General features: G+C 46.9%; 1 protein-coding gene across 1 annotated transcript in view; it reads right to left on the reverse strand.

Moving 5' to 3' along the window:
* The window catches only part of LOC311355416 (partitioning defective 3 homolog), a gene marked incomplete at its 3' end in the record, with an annotated part of 445,195 nt that overhangs the window by 266,353 nt on the left and 160,623 nt on the right, over positions 1-18,219 (reverse strand). The window contains exons 6-10 of the mRNA XM_084475186.1: positions 12,052-12,167; positions 10,856-10,939; positions 4,856-4,981; positions 1,613-1,873; positions 1,156-1,355 (exon numbers count right to left, since the gene is read on the reverse strand). Of these exons, the coding sequence (XP_084331312.1) occupies positions 1,156-1,355; positions 1,613-1,873; positions 4,856-4,981; positions 10,856-10,939; positions 12,052-12,167 (787 nt within the window). The remainder of the gene's footprint in view (positions 1-1,155; positions 1,356-1,612; positions 1,874-4,855; positions 4,982-10,855; positions 10,940-12,051; positions 12,168-18,219) is intronic.

An 18,219-nucleotide genomic window follows, 5' to 3' on the forward strand; every position in this document is an offset into this window, starting at 1 on the left:
TGGCAATGTTTATTTTCAATGCCGATAAAGCTATTTTGAATTGAGGGAGAGAGAAAGACAGATAGAAGATATAGAGAGAGCAAGACAGAGAGAGAGACAGAGAGACAGGAGAGAGCAAGAGAGCGAGATAGCAATATATATATAAAGGAGGGGCTGACATTAAAAAACAGCAGCAGCAGACAAGGTGAATACATGGAGGGGAAAGAGACCCACAACATAACCAGCATCATAGCATCATATTATAGTTAATGGTGAGCTTGGGTACGATAGCTGAACCACAAACAGTGCCGTGGCCAATAAATCACATACTATGTTCCATGAAACTACACACTGAACTTCAAGAGAGAATTATGGGCATCAGATGTCCTGACAAAACAAACAGACTATACATAGGATAAACAAAAGGGACATAAAAATGGATAAAGGGATCAATAGATTGATAGAGGTATGTAGAGGAAGATGGACCTCTCATCATTATATATATAATATATATATATATATATATATAGAGAGAGAGAGAGAGAGAGAGAGAGAGAGAGAGAGAGAGAGAGAGAGAGGAGAGGGAGAGGAGAGCAATAGATTGAGATAAAGATATTAAAAGATAGTGATCACTAGATGATGGAGAAGAATATATATATATATATATATATATATATATATATATATATATATATATATATATATATATATATATATCTTTAGAAATAGATAAATAAAAACTTAATAGAAAAAATATATATATATTTACATATCGAGAGACAGACTCATCAATATATTCATATAAATATATATATGTATATATATACAGTATATAGAATGATCAAAAAGATTGATAGAGATATAAAGATCAAATGATCAATAGATTGATAATATAGATTGATAATAAATATATAAATATAAAATATATATATATATATAGAGATCAAAAGATTGATATAGATATAAAGAGACTGAGAGACCAATATATTAAGAGAGAGAGAGAGAGAGAGAGAGAGAGAGAGAGAGAGAGAGAGAGAGAGAGAGAGAGAGAGAGAGAGAGAGAGAGAGAGATCCATAGATGTATATAGAGATGGACAGATCTATAAAGATAGTTCAGTATAAAGACACATAGAAGGAGAGATCAGGAGAGATACAGACATGTCAACATGAACAGACCTTTCCTCAGCTTCACATGCAGCCTGCGGCCTGACTTGATGGAGTAGGAGCCGGTGGAGAGGCTGCTGCTGACCCTGCGCTGCAGGGAGGGCGACGGGGCCGGGGGCACCGGGGGGGTCCTGACCACAAGGGCCGGGGGGCCGGTAGAGTAGTGGCGGCAGGGGTCGGGGGTGCTCCTTGACAGAGGAAGCTGGTGGCTGCTTCAACAAAGCAGAGAATATCTTTACTCAGTCAGTCCCCATGTGAAAACACATTCATTTGGATTAATTTCTGAATTAACAGTCGCAGCCCCGCCTGCTGCTGTCCAGGAGGTCTATTACGTTTTTTTTTCGATAAGATTGTCATATTGGATGGTTTAGCACCCACCCACGTAGAATGTGTAATTGTGACCTAAAAAACGCATTAAACAGCGATATGCTATATTCGCCTGATGAATTCATGCTCATGCCAGACCCACTTGTGATTGGAGACGTTCGGGGGTGGCCCAGTGCGGGAGGTCCTGTGCCTGTGCTCCAGCCCCCCGCCCCCCGGGGTGGTCACGCTGGAGCGGTCGCCGGGCGGACGCTGGGGGTCCTGGCTGAAGCGGACCCGGTTGCAAGAGGGCGAGGCGAGTGAGACTGAGGCTGACAGCATCTCGTACTGGGCCTTGAGGCCGGCCGGCACCACGTGGAACAGGATGCGAGGGGTCCGCATCGCCTGCCGGAACATGTTCTGAGCTCTGGAAGAGGAGAGGAGGAGAGGAGGAGAGGAGGAGGGTGGGTCGGTGTGATGAATTAAGTGAAGAGAGATGAGGCTTATGATAAATATATGTATTAGTCTTAACCAGATGGAGAGGTTTCGAAAACTGACAGAAAATTTGCGAAATAGAAAGCATCGGTGCACTTATTTTTTTACTCGCTCACTCAATCACTTACTCATACACTTGCACATTCACTCATACACTTGCTCCTTCACTCATTATCTCGCTGGCGAGGGCATTAAGGGCTGTTGCCGGAAATTGTCGAGTGAGATGAAGTGAGAGTAGTGTCGGAGAGAGAGCAAAAGTGAGAGAGCGAGACAGGAGAGGGCTTTGGGGAAGTTGGTAAAGCTCATCTCATTGAAGCCATATAGTACACTGGGATAACTCTAATGCCAGTGACAGTATCCAGTAGTCCAACAAGGTAGGGAACCTCTACTGCAGTCTTTACATAACTTTACATAACATAACATTCCCTGACAGGGAGGATGAGGGAGTCAACAAAGTAGATAGAAAACACATCCACTGTCAGGATTGGCTAATTAGCCCAGCCGATAACGTGCACCACGGCTGATTACACATTAAGAGAAAACAAAGAAATTACTCATCCGCCATCGAGACATGGTAATTAGCCCGATCACAGCTAAATCAGCCAAGAGAAATCACATCAGTCACCGGCAGGACTTTGTACCTTCTTAAACCCGGGGAATTGACCGCTGCTGCTTGCCAGAGAGCTGTTTCAGAGCAGGATTTCTGGAGATACTTAGCATATAGATAGGCTTCATAGAGACGCCAGAGTCAGGGGTGCGGCACGGAGGGAAGAGAGGCCGCCCCCAGGGCTTTCTTCCTCCTAGCGCCGCCGCCGCCGTGCAGAGGGAATCGGTGTGGCGGCGTGCGCAGAATCCGAGCTCGTCCAAATGACTTATTGGCGGTCTCCAGGCTGCTCCCCGACAAAATGAGCGAGATTTCTCTCAGCGCTGTCACCGAGGCAAGCGCCGCGCTGCGCTACTTGAGACGCATTCAGTCTGTATTATTTTTATGGTAATTTGTAGAAATAACACAAACAGGCGCACAGGTGGCATATATTTATGGATGTATTGTGTGTGTGTGTGTGTGTGTGTGTGTGTGTGTGTGTGTGTGTGTGTGTGTGTGTGTGTGTGTGTGTGTATGTGTGTGTGTGTTGGTGGGTGTGTGTGTGTCTGTGTGTGACTGTGTATGTGTGCATGTGTGTGGGTGTGTGCATAAGTGCTTTGCAAATGCATATAATAACATACAGCGGTGTCACTCCAGCAATCAGCCACTGATTGAATAATAAATTACCCCATCAATGCATCATTACATTCTGCCAGATTAAGCTCCCCAAAATATTTACCCATGCAAAACAATCCAAGGAGATTAGGCTATCACTTTAAATTGTCTCCCTGGGTGGAGCACAATCAGCAAGACGGAGGCATTGACGGAGGAATGTGGGGAAGGTGTGTGTGTGTGTGTGTGTGTGTGTGTGTGTGTGTGTGGAAGAGGTTGAGCAAAGTTGAGTTCTGTTACTCCTCATATTCATGGGAAATCATTAAATGCATTTCGATACCAGTAAGGAGTGTGTGCTTGTATGTGTATGTGTGTTGGGGTCTTGTGTGTGCGTGCGTGCGTGCGTGGGTGCGTGCGTGTCTACATATGCCTGTTTCTGTAATTGCTCGTGGAACACTACGAAACATTGCTCCCTTGTGGATTGGACATGTAAGCCTCTTTCACAGCAGAGGAGGTTTGCAGGCAGCTGGGACCTTTGATAATGACAAATATTGCATTTAAAAAGACAGAAGGAAAACACACATTTAATGTAACAAAGAAAAATTCTCACTAGATTGAATAATTTAAAAAGTATGTTAATAGCGTTGGCCCTTTGACAACGAGTCTTAATGAGAAAACTAAAGACAAAAAGAAGAAAACTAAAGTCTTTACAAATGAAAGGGATTGGTTTCCTAAGAGAAACAACAATAGGCTGACATCATTACACACTATCATCAGGCCTTCTTCGCTCATATCTCAGAAAGAGAAAACGGTGAGTCAATCCGGCTGTATGTTCAGCTACGCTACGTGGGCCGTTTGGAATAAGACTGCTAGTGGTGGATCGTTGTGGACCTCTTATGGGTAGATCTATTATGGGCCGCTCTCATTGTAGAAAAGCAGCACTAAACTCTATCCGGACTTGGCGGTCATTCCCTTATTTTATGGTGGTCAGGGTGTTTGATTTCCAGGCACTAAACTCTCTGAATGTCTTAACTGGATGAAGGTGTCTTCTAAATGACTCAATAGCAAATAGGAATAGTAACTAATATACAATTCAAATGTATTGAATATTATCTCAATAACGTGTGTATTACCTAGTTAAACAAATAGTAGAACACTGTGCAGCTGTATACAACATATTCATATAACAATACAATCCAGGAATAAACACAATTAAACACAAAACTGAGAATAGGAAATCCACAGCAAAGCCTAGCTCTGCACAGCTCTGGTATGAATAGGTTCTGGACATAAAATTCAAGCTACAATCCAGAATCTTATCCCCTCTCATTGAAAATGTATTACTTTGATATTGAACATTATTGTTCAGTGTTTAATGCAGACTTTGAAGTCACACCGAATGCTAACCAGCAGGGACGTTCTCAACTCTCAACTTCTTTTTTTTCCTTGCGCAAAGGGGGGGGTGAAGAAATAAGCTTCATAGCAAGTGTCGCTTAGAGGTCTAAAATGTACCTAGCACAAAGTTGGCAAGGAAAAGTTTTCAAGCTGCAGGGAAACTGTTGGGGAAGGAAGCTCACACTTTGGGAATTTGCAGCGAACGCCGGGGGATGGGGGGGAAAGTCACAGATAATTCCTCGAAATGAGGACTCAAAATAGTCGCGGGACTCGCGGGCAGGATTTCAGTTGGGTTTTTGCACCGACAGACGGTGCAGGACTTACTGTTCAAATCGCAGGTGTCGGATGTCCGCCTTGTTAATGCGCACAATGCAGTCGTTCTCCTGGAACAGGCCCTCCTGTTCGGCCTTGCCACCCCGCTCCAGACGCTTGACCAGCAGGCCGTTGGTCCTGTAGGGGCGGAGAGTGAAGACGTTATGGATGTGAGATGCAGAGACATACAGGTTGCAGCGCGTACATTCTTCAGACAATGTGGTGATGATGATAACGGATATTGACTCAGACTTTATGAACAAGGCATCTGCATACAAACAAACAAACACACTATGCCCATAGATAGGCCCATAGGCAAGCACATGCACATGCAAGGTTGTACATGCACGTACGCATGGTATTGCACACACACACACACACACACACACACACACACACACACACACACACACACACACACACACGCACACTCCCATAAACACACACACACACACACACACACACACACACACACACACACACACACACCACACACACTCTGACTATGCTGTACTAATATTAATGGTCACTATGCATGGATGGTTGGAGGAGTAATGGTAAAATGCAAGCAATTGCAGAAACAACTTATTCATACTTTTATTGCAGTTTCCATAACCCCCAAAAATGCATTCCGGGTTTGAAAAAAAAATCAAACATCAGTTTGCTCTGCGTGAGAGAGGACACTGAGCTGGGCCCCAGACTTAAGAACATGAGATACCTGCTAGCCTATCCCATCCGCCTTCCCTTCCTGTCTGTCTGTGTCTATAGAAGTGTATTGCTGCTGTGACCCACGTCAGCTATATTACAGAAACTCCCGGCTAGGAATAGCTGGATGCCGTGGCTTCAGAGACCATAAAGCAGGGCTGATGCTGCCGTCACAGGCTGCAGCTTAAGGCCTGATCTTTTGGCACTGGGATGAAGACGCGGGAACAACAATACACCGCCATGGTGACAACCTCAGCAGTCTCCACATGAATCGAGGTAGCAACCTTTAGCACACACACAAATACACACACACACACACACACACACACACACACACACACACACACACACACAGGTGTGAACAAACACACACCCACACACACACACACACACACACACACAAAGCCTGCAACCTTCTATTTAAATACATCAAAAAGATGCTTGGGGCTTTTGACTAGGCCCAGCGGATAACCTGTAGAGATCTGACACATGCTCGCACAGCAAAAATAAAAAATAAATAAAAGTGCAAACTGCCTTGTGTACCGTGGGGAACGATGACGCCTGTGGAACCAGACGGATGAGCTGGCAGGCAGATAAGCCGTTGCCGTTGACGACACTGCTTGGTGCCCAATCATTAACCCCCACCCCTCCCGAAACATAAAATAACACAACTGACAGAAAAGTTTGGACCGATAAGTTTCGTAGGAGTGATGGGGGCTTAAACTATATTGTGATAGTGTTGCAATGCGATAGTGTTGCGATGCCACCGTGTGCGTGTGTTTGGTGTTGTGTTCAGCATCACACACACTCTCACACACAAACATGAAGATGGGGGTGGGTGGATATCAACTGAAAGCAGGCATGATCTGCCCAAGCACTTAACAAAATGAAACAAACACCAACAAGTGTTTATTTCCCCACCAGCCACAATAGAGCAAGGATTTACAGACACGCACGCACACACACACACACACACACACACACACACACACACACACACAGCAGCATGTGCGTGCATTTGCAAGTGCCAATGTCAATGACGTCACTGCATGAGTCATCGTCATTGGCAGCAATCTCAAAAACACAGGATATGACCTTTCTTTGTGTTGTCAGGTGAATAAACTAACGTTTTATTAATGAAGATATATAGTAAAGTGGATGGCTAGCATATGCCGCTTTTCCACCGACAGTACCAGCTCGACTCGCCTCAACTTGGCCCGCTTTTTTTTGCGTTTCCATTGGCAAAAAAAGTACCCGGTACCTGGTACTGGATACTTTTTTTAGTACCACCTCCGTCGAGGTTCCAAGCGAGCGGAGTAGGTACTTTTGTGTGACGTAAACAGGCTGCTGGCAACTGATTGGCCAGTGGCGGGAATAATCACTCAAAGTTAAGTTGTGTCCGGCGTGTGTTTCACCCTGTGTGTCGCTCCTTTCCCGGGGCTAGAGTTAGGCTGTGCGTGGTTGTGTGTGTCCGGCATGGTTGTGTGTGTCCGGCGTGGCTGGAGTCCACGGACCCGCGAGGGGGACACGGATCAGCGTTTCGCTGTTTAGTTTTAGTGTTGTTCCTTTCCCAGGGCTCGAGTTTCGCCTCCATCAACGTTACCGTATGACAACAAAAGACGCACAGTCATTGCGCTTTTTGTTTTATTTTATTTCCCATCATAACCTTTCCCGGGAATCAGGAAATAGTCTTGATCAGATTCTGATTTCCCCGGGAATCCCATCTCCCGGGATTAAAACCTAATGACGACCCGCCCACGTTGGAGAGGTTCTTTTCTATGACCCGCCCACGTTGAAGAGGTACTTTTTTAGATGGAAACGCAACGTGCCTGGAACCAAACCGAGTCGTGCCGAGTTAAGTCGTGGCGAGTCGAGCTGGTACTGTCAGTGGAAAAGTGGCAATAGGGTCTGTCTTTGGTGGAACATGACTATCAATGTGGGGAGTGTGGAAATGTTGTGGTGGTGTTAGTGTGTGTGTGTGTGTGTGTGTGTGTGTGTGTGTGTGTGTGTGCGTGTGTGTGTGGGGGGGGGGGGGGGGGGGTCTTTGTGTGTGTGTGTGTGTTTGTCTCGAGTGACAGGAGTCAGACAGGAGTTTTTGGGCCAATCCTTCCATCAGTATTCAGAAGTGGGACTGTGAATGTTAATGGATGAGGTGGTGTTGTAGTATAGAGGTCTGGAGGAGACAATGGTCTGATTTAATGCCCACACCAGTCAATCAACTAGTTTTTGTTCTCTCTCTCTCTCTCTCTCTCTCTCTCTCTCTCTCTCTCTCTCTCTCCCTCTCTCTCTCTCTCTCTCTCTCTCCAAGTCCCTCTCCCAATTCTATTTCAATATTGCTGATGTAATTTGAAAATAACATCATAATAATATATAATAATAATAAAAAATGTGCTTTGTACTTAGAGATGAGTGAGAAATAACGAAGCTGGATCAAAATAGTCTCTTATTTGAAGAGGCGTTTGTGATGCAGTCTCAGGGTTTGGGCAGTGGCCTTGCATCTGAATGACAAAAGACATAAAAGATGTGTCTTTGGCCAGTCGTCCCCCTTTGAACCGAGCGAGCAGGGTATTGTATTTTTGTATCGCCGAATGCAACCACGCAGTGACCAATTTCTGTTGTTTGTTCGTATATGTCCTAAAGTGCTCGTGTGAATACAGCAACACCAAGGCCAAGGCAACGTCCTTGCTTTTGTCCTTGAGTTTGTCCTCTGCACGAGGTCGTCAGGAGACGTGAGGTCCTTCACAATCAGCCTTCCTGAGATTCCCAGCGTTCCGGAGTGGGGTTTGGAAGGCGGGGGGGGGGGAGGGTAAGGGGGGGGGGCACCTGCTGTCCTCTGCCGCTGCCTTTAATGAAATAATAACGCAATCAGGATCCACTTGAAGTGCCGCAATTATGCCTGTCGTTTGTTTACCGTTAAGGGAAAGAAAAAAATGTTATGGTGCTTGAAATAGGAGCTCATTAGCAGGATGCATCTGTGTGTGGCTGGGACGTGTGGGAAATAAATAATATAGAACGTGGCCCGTACCTGCCCACAGCGATGTATGTCATTATTCCTACAGTTGTTGTTTCATGTGAGCGAGTGTATGTATTTCTATCTGCGCACACATCAAAGTCTGTGTGTGTGTCCGTCTGTGTGTGCGTGTTAGTGCACGCCATAATGCAAGCAGGTTACAGCGTGAGTGTCAAAGCGCTGTTTTCGACCCACTTTATCCTCTCCTCACCAGCCCACCCCCCCATCCCCCCTATTCATAGCGGCATGTCAGTCCATTTTGAGTGCAGCCGAGCGGTAACGGTGGCAGCCATTGGAGCCGCGGACAGAGCCTGCAGTGTCTTCTTGTGTGACTGCCGGGGCGTTGCTGTCCCGTCTGACCCCCAGTGGCCCTGGTCTAGACGCTTAATGACAGCCTGCCCAGCATAATGCCTCCTCTCCTCCGCCTGGCCTCTCCCCTCTGCATGCAAGTTGCAGCGGAAGCACAGGAAGAGAGCTGGCAGGGCCATTAGCATCAGTCTGCTGACCAGACGCTCGTTCTTATCATGTCTGGGCCTAATTGAAGCCTCTGATTGCTATTAGTGTCCATCTTGGCGGACGGGAGATGGACTCTTGTGACCATGCAGCACTAGGATGCTGCATTGTACGTTTTGTTTGTTTGTGATAGTGGTCGTCCAGATATTTGTTCTTCACATAAACATGGATGAATAAAAGGTTTGTCTGGATTCAAAGACACTGTGATTTGATGCGGCATTTCTAGATCAAACATGTCACCGTGGCAAATTCCGCATTATATTTATTTTTTGGGCAGTATCTCATGACGCCCTTGTGTGAATGGAGTGTGTGGAAGTGTGTGTGTGTACAAGAGTGTATGTGTGCGTGAGCGTGTCTATCAAGGTAACTCAAGGCGTCCCGCTGACCGACTGGGTACAAGGAAGAGTTTGACGTGTGGGGGTCAAGAAGACTAAATATAGCTCCCTGACACTTCCTCACAGAACCCAACAGGATTAGCATCACGCGTGCCTGCCACTAATGCGCCGTCATCGTCCTCCAATGACAAAAAGGCCTTAGCAGAGCCCCACACATCTCATGTCATCCCCCTGTCTCCTCTCCACCCACCCGCTGTCCCATCCTGTCCCCTGTGATTCTTCACCTCCCCCCCCTCCTCTCCCCTCCGTGCTGAGGAGGGGCTTTCGTCTGGCCTTGGTGGCGTGCCAGTACTTCTTGGCCTGTGCATGGGGCTTTTAGTCTGATTACGCCGGGGCCCATGTCCTCTGTCCTCTATATCTTGTAAGGTTTTTTTCCTCCTTTCCACCGCCCCACCGGAATACCTATAAACTCAGAGGCCATCGCTGCACTTATGTTCTGTTGTCATCACGGTTGCGGCGGTTAGAAAATAAAGGGAAAAGAGAGAGAGAGGAGAAACAGAAGGAGGACTGTGGAGAGCGCGAGTCGCCCATTGTGTCCTCTGGACCCTGGCCGGGGAGCGAGAGCGAATGCCATTTAAAAACCGCAATTAGACATCAAAAAAGGGTTGGTCCCCAGTCCAGAGCAGTAAGCACTTTTTTTGTGAAGCTATTGACCATGAAGGAGTTCCAATAGCTGGGGTGGAGGAGGGCTGCAGTGCAGGGCTGACTGGAGGTTCAATAAGTTCCAGAGTTTGGGCAGTAGTGTCCCCCCCACCCCGAAAATGAGATTAAAGGGGTATGTGAGAGACGAAAAAGAATCAGAGGCCGAGAGAATCAGAGCCAGTGAATATGGCTGCCTTAGGCTAGGCTTGTGAGGATAGACAGTGGAAAGAACCGACAATAACTGAAAAATAGGAAGAGATAGAGAGAGACAGAGATAGATAGAGAGAGACAGAGAATATAGAAACAAATAGAACAGAAAAATACTGTGGAAAGTATCTAGGCTTAGTGGGTTTGTGGGAAAGGATACATGGGACGTATTACAGCAGTGAGACCGACCAGCTCTCATGGCCAGCAGCAGGGAAACTTTACTTGCTATTATTCTATAGTGCACATTGTCCTACCGCAATAAATGACTCACATCTGCATACAAAAATACAACAAAAAAAACAACGGAAAAAAACAGGGTACACCTTTGTAGTGGCTTTTCACTTGAGGCATTCGGAAAGAAAGAATATGCAACTGCACATACACTTTCTCAAGCCAAATTCGATTGGATCTTACAACAAAAACAAAACTCACTGACTTTTCTGCGATGTCAAACAAGGTCACAGTCTTCGTCCCTTTTTTTCCTCTGTATCATTATCAGTATCCTTAATGACGTTGTATTACAGAACTGATGTGCGTTACCTGATGTCCACGGCGCTGAGCGGCACCACGTGGATCCCCAGGGGCCCTCCTTCGTTGCTCACCTCCACCGGCTTGAGCATCGCACTGCGGTGATGGTGCAGCACCACGGATGGAGATGGGTGGTGGGTAGAAGGGGGAGGGGGGGACAACAAAGACAGGAGAGAGGGGTGGACAGGGGTGAGATTGCATAAATGCATGAGAAAATGGAGCAAGCATTAGAGGGAGAGGCGTACAGGGGCATCCATGGTGGTGGTGGTGGGGGGGGGGGGGGGGGGGGGTGGTCAATGTTCCAGGGGGACCCCCCCCACACAACAGAAGGGACCGAATTGTCTGTGTCTGTGTTGGAGCTTCCCCCTCTCTCCAGTCCTGTTCGGGTTTCATTTTAACACCATCATCCATTATAGCAGTCAGGCTCGCTGACCCCCTGGGGGTCGATGAAGGGCCCCGAACTGAGGCTCCAATTAAGTGATTAAGATCAGAACGTGACAGTTGAGGAGGAGGGATTAATTGAAAGATGTGTGCAGAGGGAGGGGACTCATTTGTTTAGATTACAGATGTGACCGGGCAAAGGGAGACACATGGAGATCAAAACTGAGGTGTGTGTGTGTGCGTGTGCGTGTGCGTGTGTGTGTGTGTGTGTGTGTGTGTGTGTGTGTGTGTGTGTGCCTGTGTGTATGTGTTTGATGGTAAAGGTTCCTTGTTTGAGCTAAATATGATTGCATTTCTTACTGTGTGTTTGTGATTCTGTGTGTGTGTATATGCATTTGTGTGTGATTTTGTATTTGAAGGTAAAGGTTCCTTGTTTGAGATAAATATGATGACATCTCTAAGTATGTTTGTGTGTGAGTGTGTGTGTGTGTGTGTGTGTGTGTGTGTGTGTGTGTGTGTGTGTGTGTGTGTATGTGTGTGTGTGTGTGTGTGCATTCATGAGTGTGTGTGTGTCTGTGTGTCTGTGTGTGTGTGTGTGTGTGTGTGTGTGTGTGTGTGTGTGTGTGTGTGTGTGTGTGTGTGTGTGTGTGTGTGTGTGTGTGTGCGCGCACACATGCATGTGTGCCTGTGTATCTGTTGTTAACATGGTACCTATGCTTCACACTAGTGGATTAAAGTATCTAATCTGCATCCCCCTGACTGGGTGAAGAAAGGACGCTCAACGACATCAGTTGGCTGACAGTGGGAGAGCTGTCCGGGCAACTCACTCCAAACCAAACATGGCAGCATGTTCCAGCGAGTCCGCCCTTCCCACAGGCTCTATCCGTCCATTTCTCCCCTCGTCTTTCCTCATGTGCTCCACTTCCCCTTCCTCCTCCTCTTCCTGTAGAGAAAGAGAGAGAAAGAAGAACAATGAAAAGAAAGAACAACAGAAATAAGGAACAAAATACAATAAAGTGTATTTTATATCAGTGTTGGAGAGACAGTGGAGATGACTGAACAACATCTCTTCTGCTCAACATCTTTATTTTGCATCCATCTATCGTGACTTTTAATCTAATCCCCTTCCGGGCAGAGCAAAGGCCATCGTGATTTGAAGCCCGACGGGGCTTTCGGCAACAGAAAGACTCAGGACACAGGCAGTCGCTCTCAATGGCCAACAGCCCAGCCGTGACATCCCTAGCCCCAGGCATACCTTGACCGCCGCCACCTCCCCTCAGCCATCCCAGGGTCCACCACATGTCCACCACCCTGTCACCATTGATCGCTTACGGCCTATCCGTAGGGCCTGGCGTGGGCCCCAGCCCGTCTGAGGGGTGATACGATTGGAGGACATTAGGGTTTAATCAGCCGCCAAGCCCAGGGGCTGGTTGGAAGGCAGTGGCCTTGATCATCATGCCAACGGACCCCTCAAACTAGAAAAGCACATTTGGACAAGAGCCAACATAATCTCTATCTCCCTCGCTCCCTCTCTCTCTCTTTTCTCTGCCGGGATTAATGTGTGCTTGCGTATTATGACCCTCGACCAATCTTTGTGCAGAATACAATGGAGGCGTTTTCCCACAGTAGGTTTGTGTAATAGTCAACATCTGGTGAAGTCATCATTGTGAATTGTCATCTCTTGCAGTTGTACAACAGTTGAGCCAAAAATGTTGGGGCAGCTGAGGATCAGTCTTTGAGAGAGGCCAGGTCATGGTTGACCTTACACTAACAACAGTAGCACTTTGTCCTAGCACTAGCTTTTTTTCCTTATTTTTAGAGTGAGCCACACAATGCTAGATACCTGTGCGTGTTTCTGCGTGGGTCACACCGTGTATTGTGATACACTGCAGCCCCTCAAATACAAAATAAAAGTCTGCTGCAAGGTTTTATTTTGCATCTGACACGTCAGCTATTACCATGCCAACCAACCTCACTCCTCACCTTCATTCCTCTTTGTCGCTGCTGTTCCCTCCTTCTCTGTGAAATGTCAAGAGCAACCAAATATATCTACTGACTCGATTGCATTCATTTATTTCTGAAATTCAGTGGCGCCATGTCAAGCTGGTGTTGAGCTTAACCCCAGAGCCCAGCCCCCCTATTTTCATTCATGAGGAGAGATGGGGAGGGGATGTTGAACGACTTCATCTTCAATTGGGAATGCTGATGACTTCAAGTAGTGGGAGGGGCCCATCATGGGTTAAACCCTGCCCCGACCCAACCCTGTCTCATCCATCTCGACCCAGACATGCATCATCCCCTCAACAAGAGCAGCGCCACTATAAATAGCCACATCCATCAACCGTCAGACACTTCAGGTGCACCCCCCCTGCTCACCCCCCACCCCCCACCCCCCTTTTTGATTGAACTTATGCATGTGTGTGTGTGTGTGTGTGTGTGTGTGTGTGTGTGTGTGTGTGTGTGTGTGGGGGGGGGGGGGGGGGACAGGCTGTATTCTCTTGGGGATACCCCCTTATATACAGCCACCCCCATCTTCCTCCCGAGATAGGTAGCTTCACTTCACTCCCCGGGGGGGAGTGGTGCTGGTGTCCCGGGGGAGACTGTAAACAAAGACAACCTCCAGGGAGAAGCAGCCCTGTAGCAGCCCGCTCGTGTGAAGCCTATGGCTTTGTGTCTGCCTCGTGAATAAACACAGGAGAATAAACAACAATCTAATCAGTGTCAATTGACACTGGGTTCCGCGAGTGACGCCGCGATGCGTGGCACAAGACGCGCCGACGTGTGTAATTGAAAGCAAATGCAGGTGTTTGATCCGTTCATTAACCAATAAGCAGGTCGTGTAGGTCAGGCACGTGTCCGTTATCTGTGTAATATGCACGCGTGTGCGTGTTTGTATTCATTTGTCACTTTAGAAGACAAACCAAACATTGAAGATAAGCTAAATAAGCATGTGCTGCCACCACACTAGCGCACCGCTTCCTGTGTGTCAAACTTTGAAAAGAACTGTACTCAAATCTCAAAACTTAGACTGTTAAGTTGGCACAGTGGTTGTATGCAGTCATAGAGAAGGTGGCATAATTGTGTTTGGCCAAAGAAAGGATTTATTTTTTGCAACTATCCACAAATGGAATATAACAAAAAGGAGCCACAACCACATTTCTTTACATGATAAACATATGGGGAAATGACAGAGTATATACAAACACAGTATGCATGCAGAACGGTGACCCGTAATAGTGGTAATTATGCGTACGGACGCCTCATCGCCATGGCGATCAAATTGGCTTGATTGGTGTTTTTCTTCTCCGCCAAGGGTGGAAGAAGAGAAAGGCCAAGCGTCTCGTCTCTCCTTTCTATATGCCGCCTGCGTGCCCTCCCCCCTGTTGCCTTCTCTACTGGCTGTGGCCGTACCGAGTCTTCAAATACACATGCACACACACATACACACACAGACACACAAACCCTAAAACACAGGCTTTCTATTTCCTTCCCCGCTCTCGTGAAAGCCTTGACAACCCATTGATCCCCATGGCTCTCCTTCCAGTCTCTCCATCATTCAGAGTCTTCTTCTCTTGCTCTTTTCTCTTGTTATTCACCTCCCCCCGCCCCACCCTCTCCTCCTCTCAGTGCTTTTAGCACCCTGTTGCTCCCTTGAAAATCGGTGAAGTGGAGGAAGCCACACATAGCCCTTCCATCACTTCCATACACTCTTTTCTTTTTCACAACCTCCATTTATATCTCTCTTTATCTGAATTGTTTTTAGCTTGTCATCATCTATTCCTGTCCATAGACGGCCCATGTTGGTTCAGAAACTCTAGGTATCAAGGACGGGTAGGAGGCCATTTCCAGGGGCAACCACAGCATGACACCACCAACCATAGTGTGATGCAGTTCTTACGACCATACATCGGTTGGTCGTCAAACAGCAAAGCGAGAATAGAAAGGGTCTGCTCTTGCGTTTTAGTGTCCTGTGTATCGATGTTTGTCTTGGTCACTAAGTGCGGATGTTAAGGAAGTGTAAGTGTTGAGTAATTGCAAGTGTTAGGTGAGTGGAAGTGTAGGAACAGCTAGATGAAGATAGTGGGTGAAGAAGGGTGGGAGGTGGGAGGCGAGGGGGAGGGAGTGAGAGTGGGTTGGTAGTGGTAGATAGTGGTAGGCCACGCTTGGAGGGACTTAAAGTGCAGAGTCTTGTTTCTCTCAGAGCCGATGGTGGGGGAGGGGGTGGGGGTTGATGATGTTGAAGACAAGGAGGGAAGAGAGAAGTGAAATGGGAGGGGGGAGGGACAGGGAGAGAAAGGGAGAAAGAGAGAAAGAGAGAGAGACCAGGTCAGAGAGAGAGACTTGAATGACAGATACGACTATATGCATTAAATTGATCCACTCTCTCTCTCTGTCTCTCTCTCTCTCTCTCTCTCTCTCTCTCTCTCTCTCTCTCTCTCTCCCTGTCCCTCTCAAACACACACACACACACACACACACACACACACACACACACACACACACACACACACACACACACACACACACACACACACACACACACACACCACATAAATCTACATACTGGTGTTCGCTGAGGAGCTGTCATTCTCCATCAGTTATCAGTGTCCATCAGTATGGACATCTACTTACTATCTGTCTGTGTATGTGTGCATGTATGCGTGTGTGTTTTATCCACATGCGTGCATGTGTGTGGGCATAATACAGTGTGTGTGTGTGTGTGTGTGTGTGTGTGTGTGTGTGTGTGTGTGTGTGTGTGTGTGTGTGTGTGTGTGTGTGTGTGTGTGTATATGTGTGTGCGTCACAAATTAATATCAGGGATAGGAAAGGGTGTGTCTCTATGTGGGTGTGTTTGAAATAAATATGAGGTAGTGGAGACAGTCTCTGAGTTTGTGCGTGCGTGTGCGTGTGTGTGTGCGTGTATCGCACCATTAGCCTTTGGCGAATACCAGTCAACAGAAGGGAGGGTGAAGGGCCCCCTCCCCCTGTGTCCCGTGTGTCCCAGTCGAGGTCTTAACAAGGACAAGTTCAAAGGTCACAGAGGGTGTGTTGGTGGGTGGGTGGTGCATTTTTGCCGAGACCCCCACCCCTCCCCGCCCCTCCTTTTCACAGCACCTCAGCAGAGGCAGGAACCACATCTGTGTGACAGCTTAATGCATAGAGCATGCCTCCCTGTCAGAGCGTGTCACCCACTTCCTCCACAAAGAGCGCTCTGTGTGCCGAGTGTAACAATGGAAGCCCTAAGAGCAGGATACGGCCGGGGCCAAAAATGGCCGATCTAAAACTAAAACGCTGCGCAAAACACAAAAGGAAACCGGCAATTTAGCTGGGGGCATTTTTACAAAAATGCCTGTTGAAATATTTACAAAAGGCTGCGCGGCCCGCCCAGCCTTCCCCTAGCAGTCTAGCTGGTATGAGGCGGTGTTTGTGCACATTGACCTACGCCAAACGGGCCAAGGGTAACAGAAGGCCCCTTCGTGTGAAACAGGTCTGTTTTTTTCTTTCCTCCAGGACGCTAAGGTAGGTAGGGAAATACCGGAGACCCAGATTACTTTCCACTTGGTTGTCGAAATCAAGGCACAATAATTGTAGCCTCCATTAGTGGAAGTCAACACGTTTTGTCTAGACGTGGCCGTACAGACAGAGGTGGGAATTGCCTTTTGCCCTCAAACTGGAATCCAACAGTCCAACACTGCAGTCTGGATTCCAGGGTCAAAGTCACTTTCTAAGCTTTGAGTTCCTTGGGCCACAACAACAAAATGTACAGTTTTCAAACTCTACTTGAGATAACTTGTGTTACGTTGAAATCTAAAGCTCTTAAAACATTTAGATTTTGTTATCTGTCCTTTTATTGATTTTCTTTACACAGTTAGAAATTCAGAGCCTTGGATATGTCCTGAGCGAAGCATTGCCTTTACTGCATTGACTTTTTTTTGGGTGACCTGTGAAAGCATATATAGGGTCCAATTTGACAAAACACTGATTCATTCTTTTGAGTCACAAAAGACCCTCTATCCCTGATATTCTACTCCTCTGGACCAACTGCCATTTCAACCGAATTAGGCTTGAACATGGCCGCCGTGATTCGATTGGGCATGACCTCCGCAAGCAATGCCCCTTACTCCTTGTACTGGTTTCTAACCCAAACCCTTTGTTTGCCCCCCCACCCCACTGAGACGTCTGCATTAAGTCAGCCCGTACTTCAACCTAACTGTGAGTTATGAGACACTTATTTACATTTATGTGAAATGGGGGGCACAGGGAAAAAGGCTGAGCGCGGGGTTAACCGGGTTAGTGGATAATCAGTGGGTAATAATGACATGGCTTACGTCACAAACCCACCCCCCAAACCCCTTTTACCCCCCAAATGACACTCTTAATGGCACGTTTTGGTTTGAGACGCTGGAGCAATTTGACAATGATACTCTGTTTGGATGGCCACACAATGGTTAAGACCACTGCCTGCATGCCCGTCCCGAAAACAGACAGCATGGGTTTAGCATCTAAAATGGTACATAGCTCATAGGTGATTCAGTCCGCCAAGCATCCACTATCCACTTCACGTCCAACGCAAATGCTGTTGGAATATTGCTTTTCTCTATTGACACCCTGCATTTTTCTCTCAGCAAAGGCTTTTTTTCAGTATTAACATTATTTTATTTTAGAAAAAGGACAAATGTCCTCATTGGATTTTCTTTCAGAACTATTTTTCCATCCATCAGCAAATACATTTGAATAGCAAAAAATTATCTTCTTTAAAATCAACATGGAGTATGAAACGTTCCCAATAGAGGAGAAACATCACCAAAAACATTTGAATACATTTTTGTTGCAATTTCGGCAACGGCCCTTATGCAAGAAAAAAATAAGCCATTCATCGACTTTCTATTTGTAAACACAACAGATCCTGAATGTATCAAAGTGACCACGAAAAAAGCTAGTTCAGCTTCAGCTGCTGAGGTTATGTGCAGCTTCACAATCAGACATGTTTGGCT

Source organism: Micromesistius poutassou (assembly GCF_964030765.1).
Source record: "Micromesistius poutassou genome assembly, chromosome: 11".
NCBI lineage: Eukaryota > Metazoa > Chordata > Actinopteri > Gadiformes > Gadidae > Micromesistius > Micromesistius poutassou.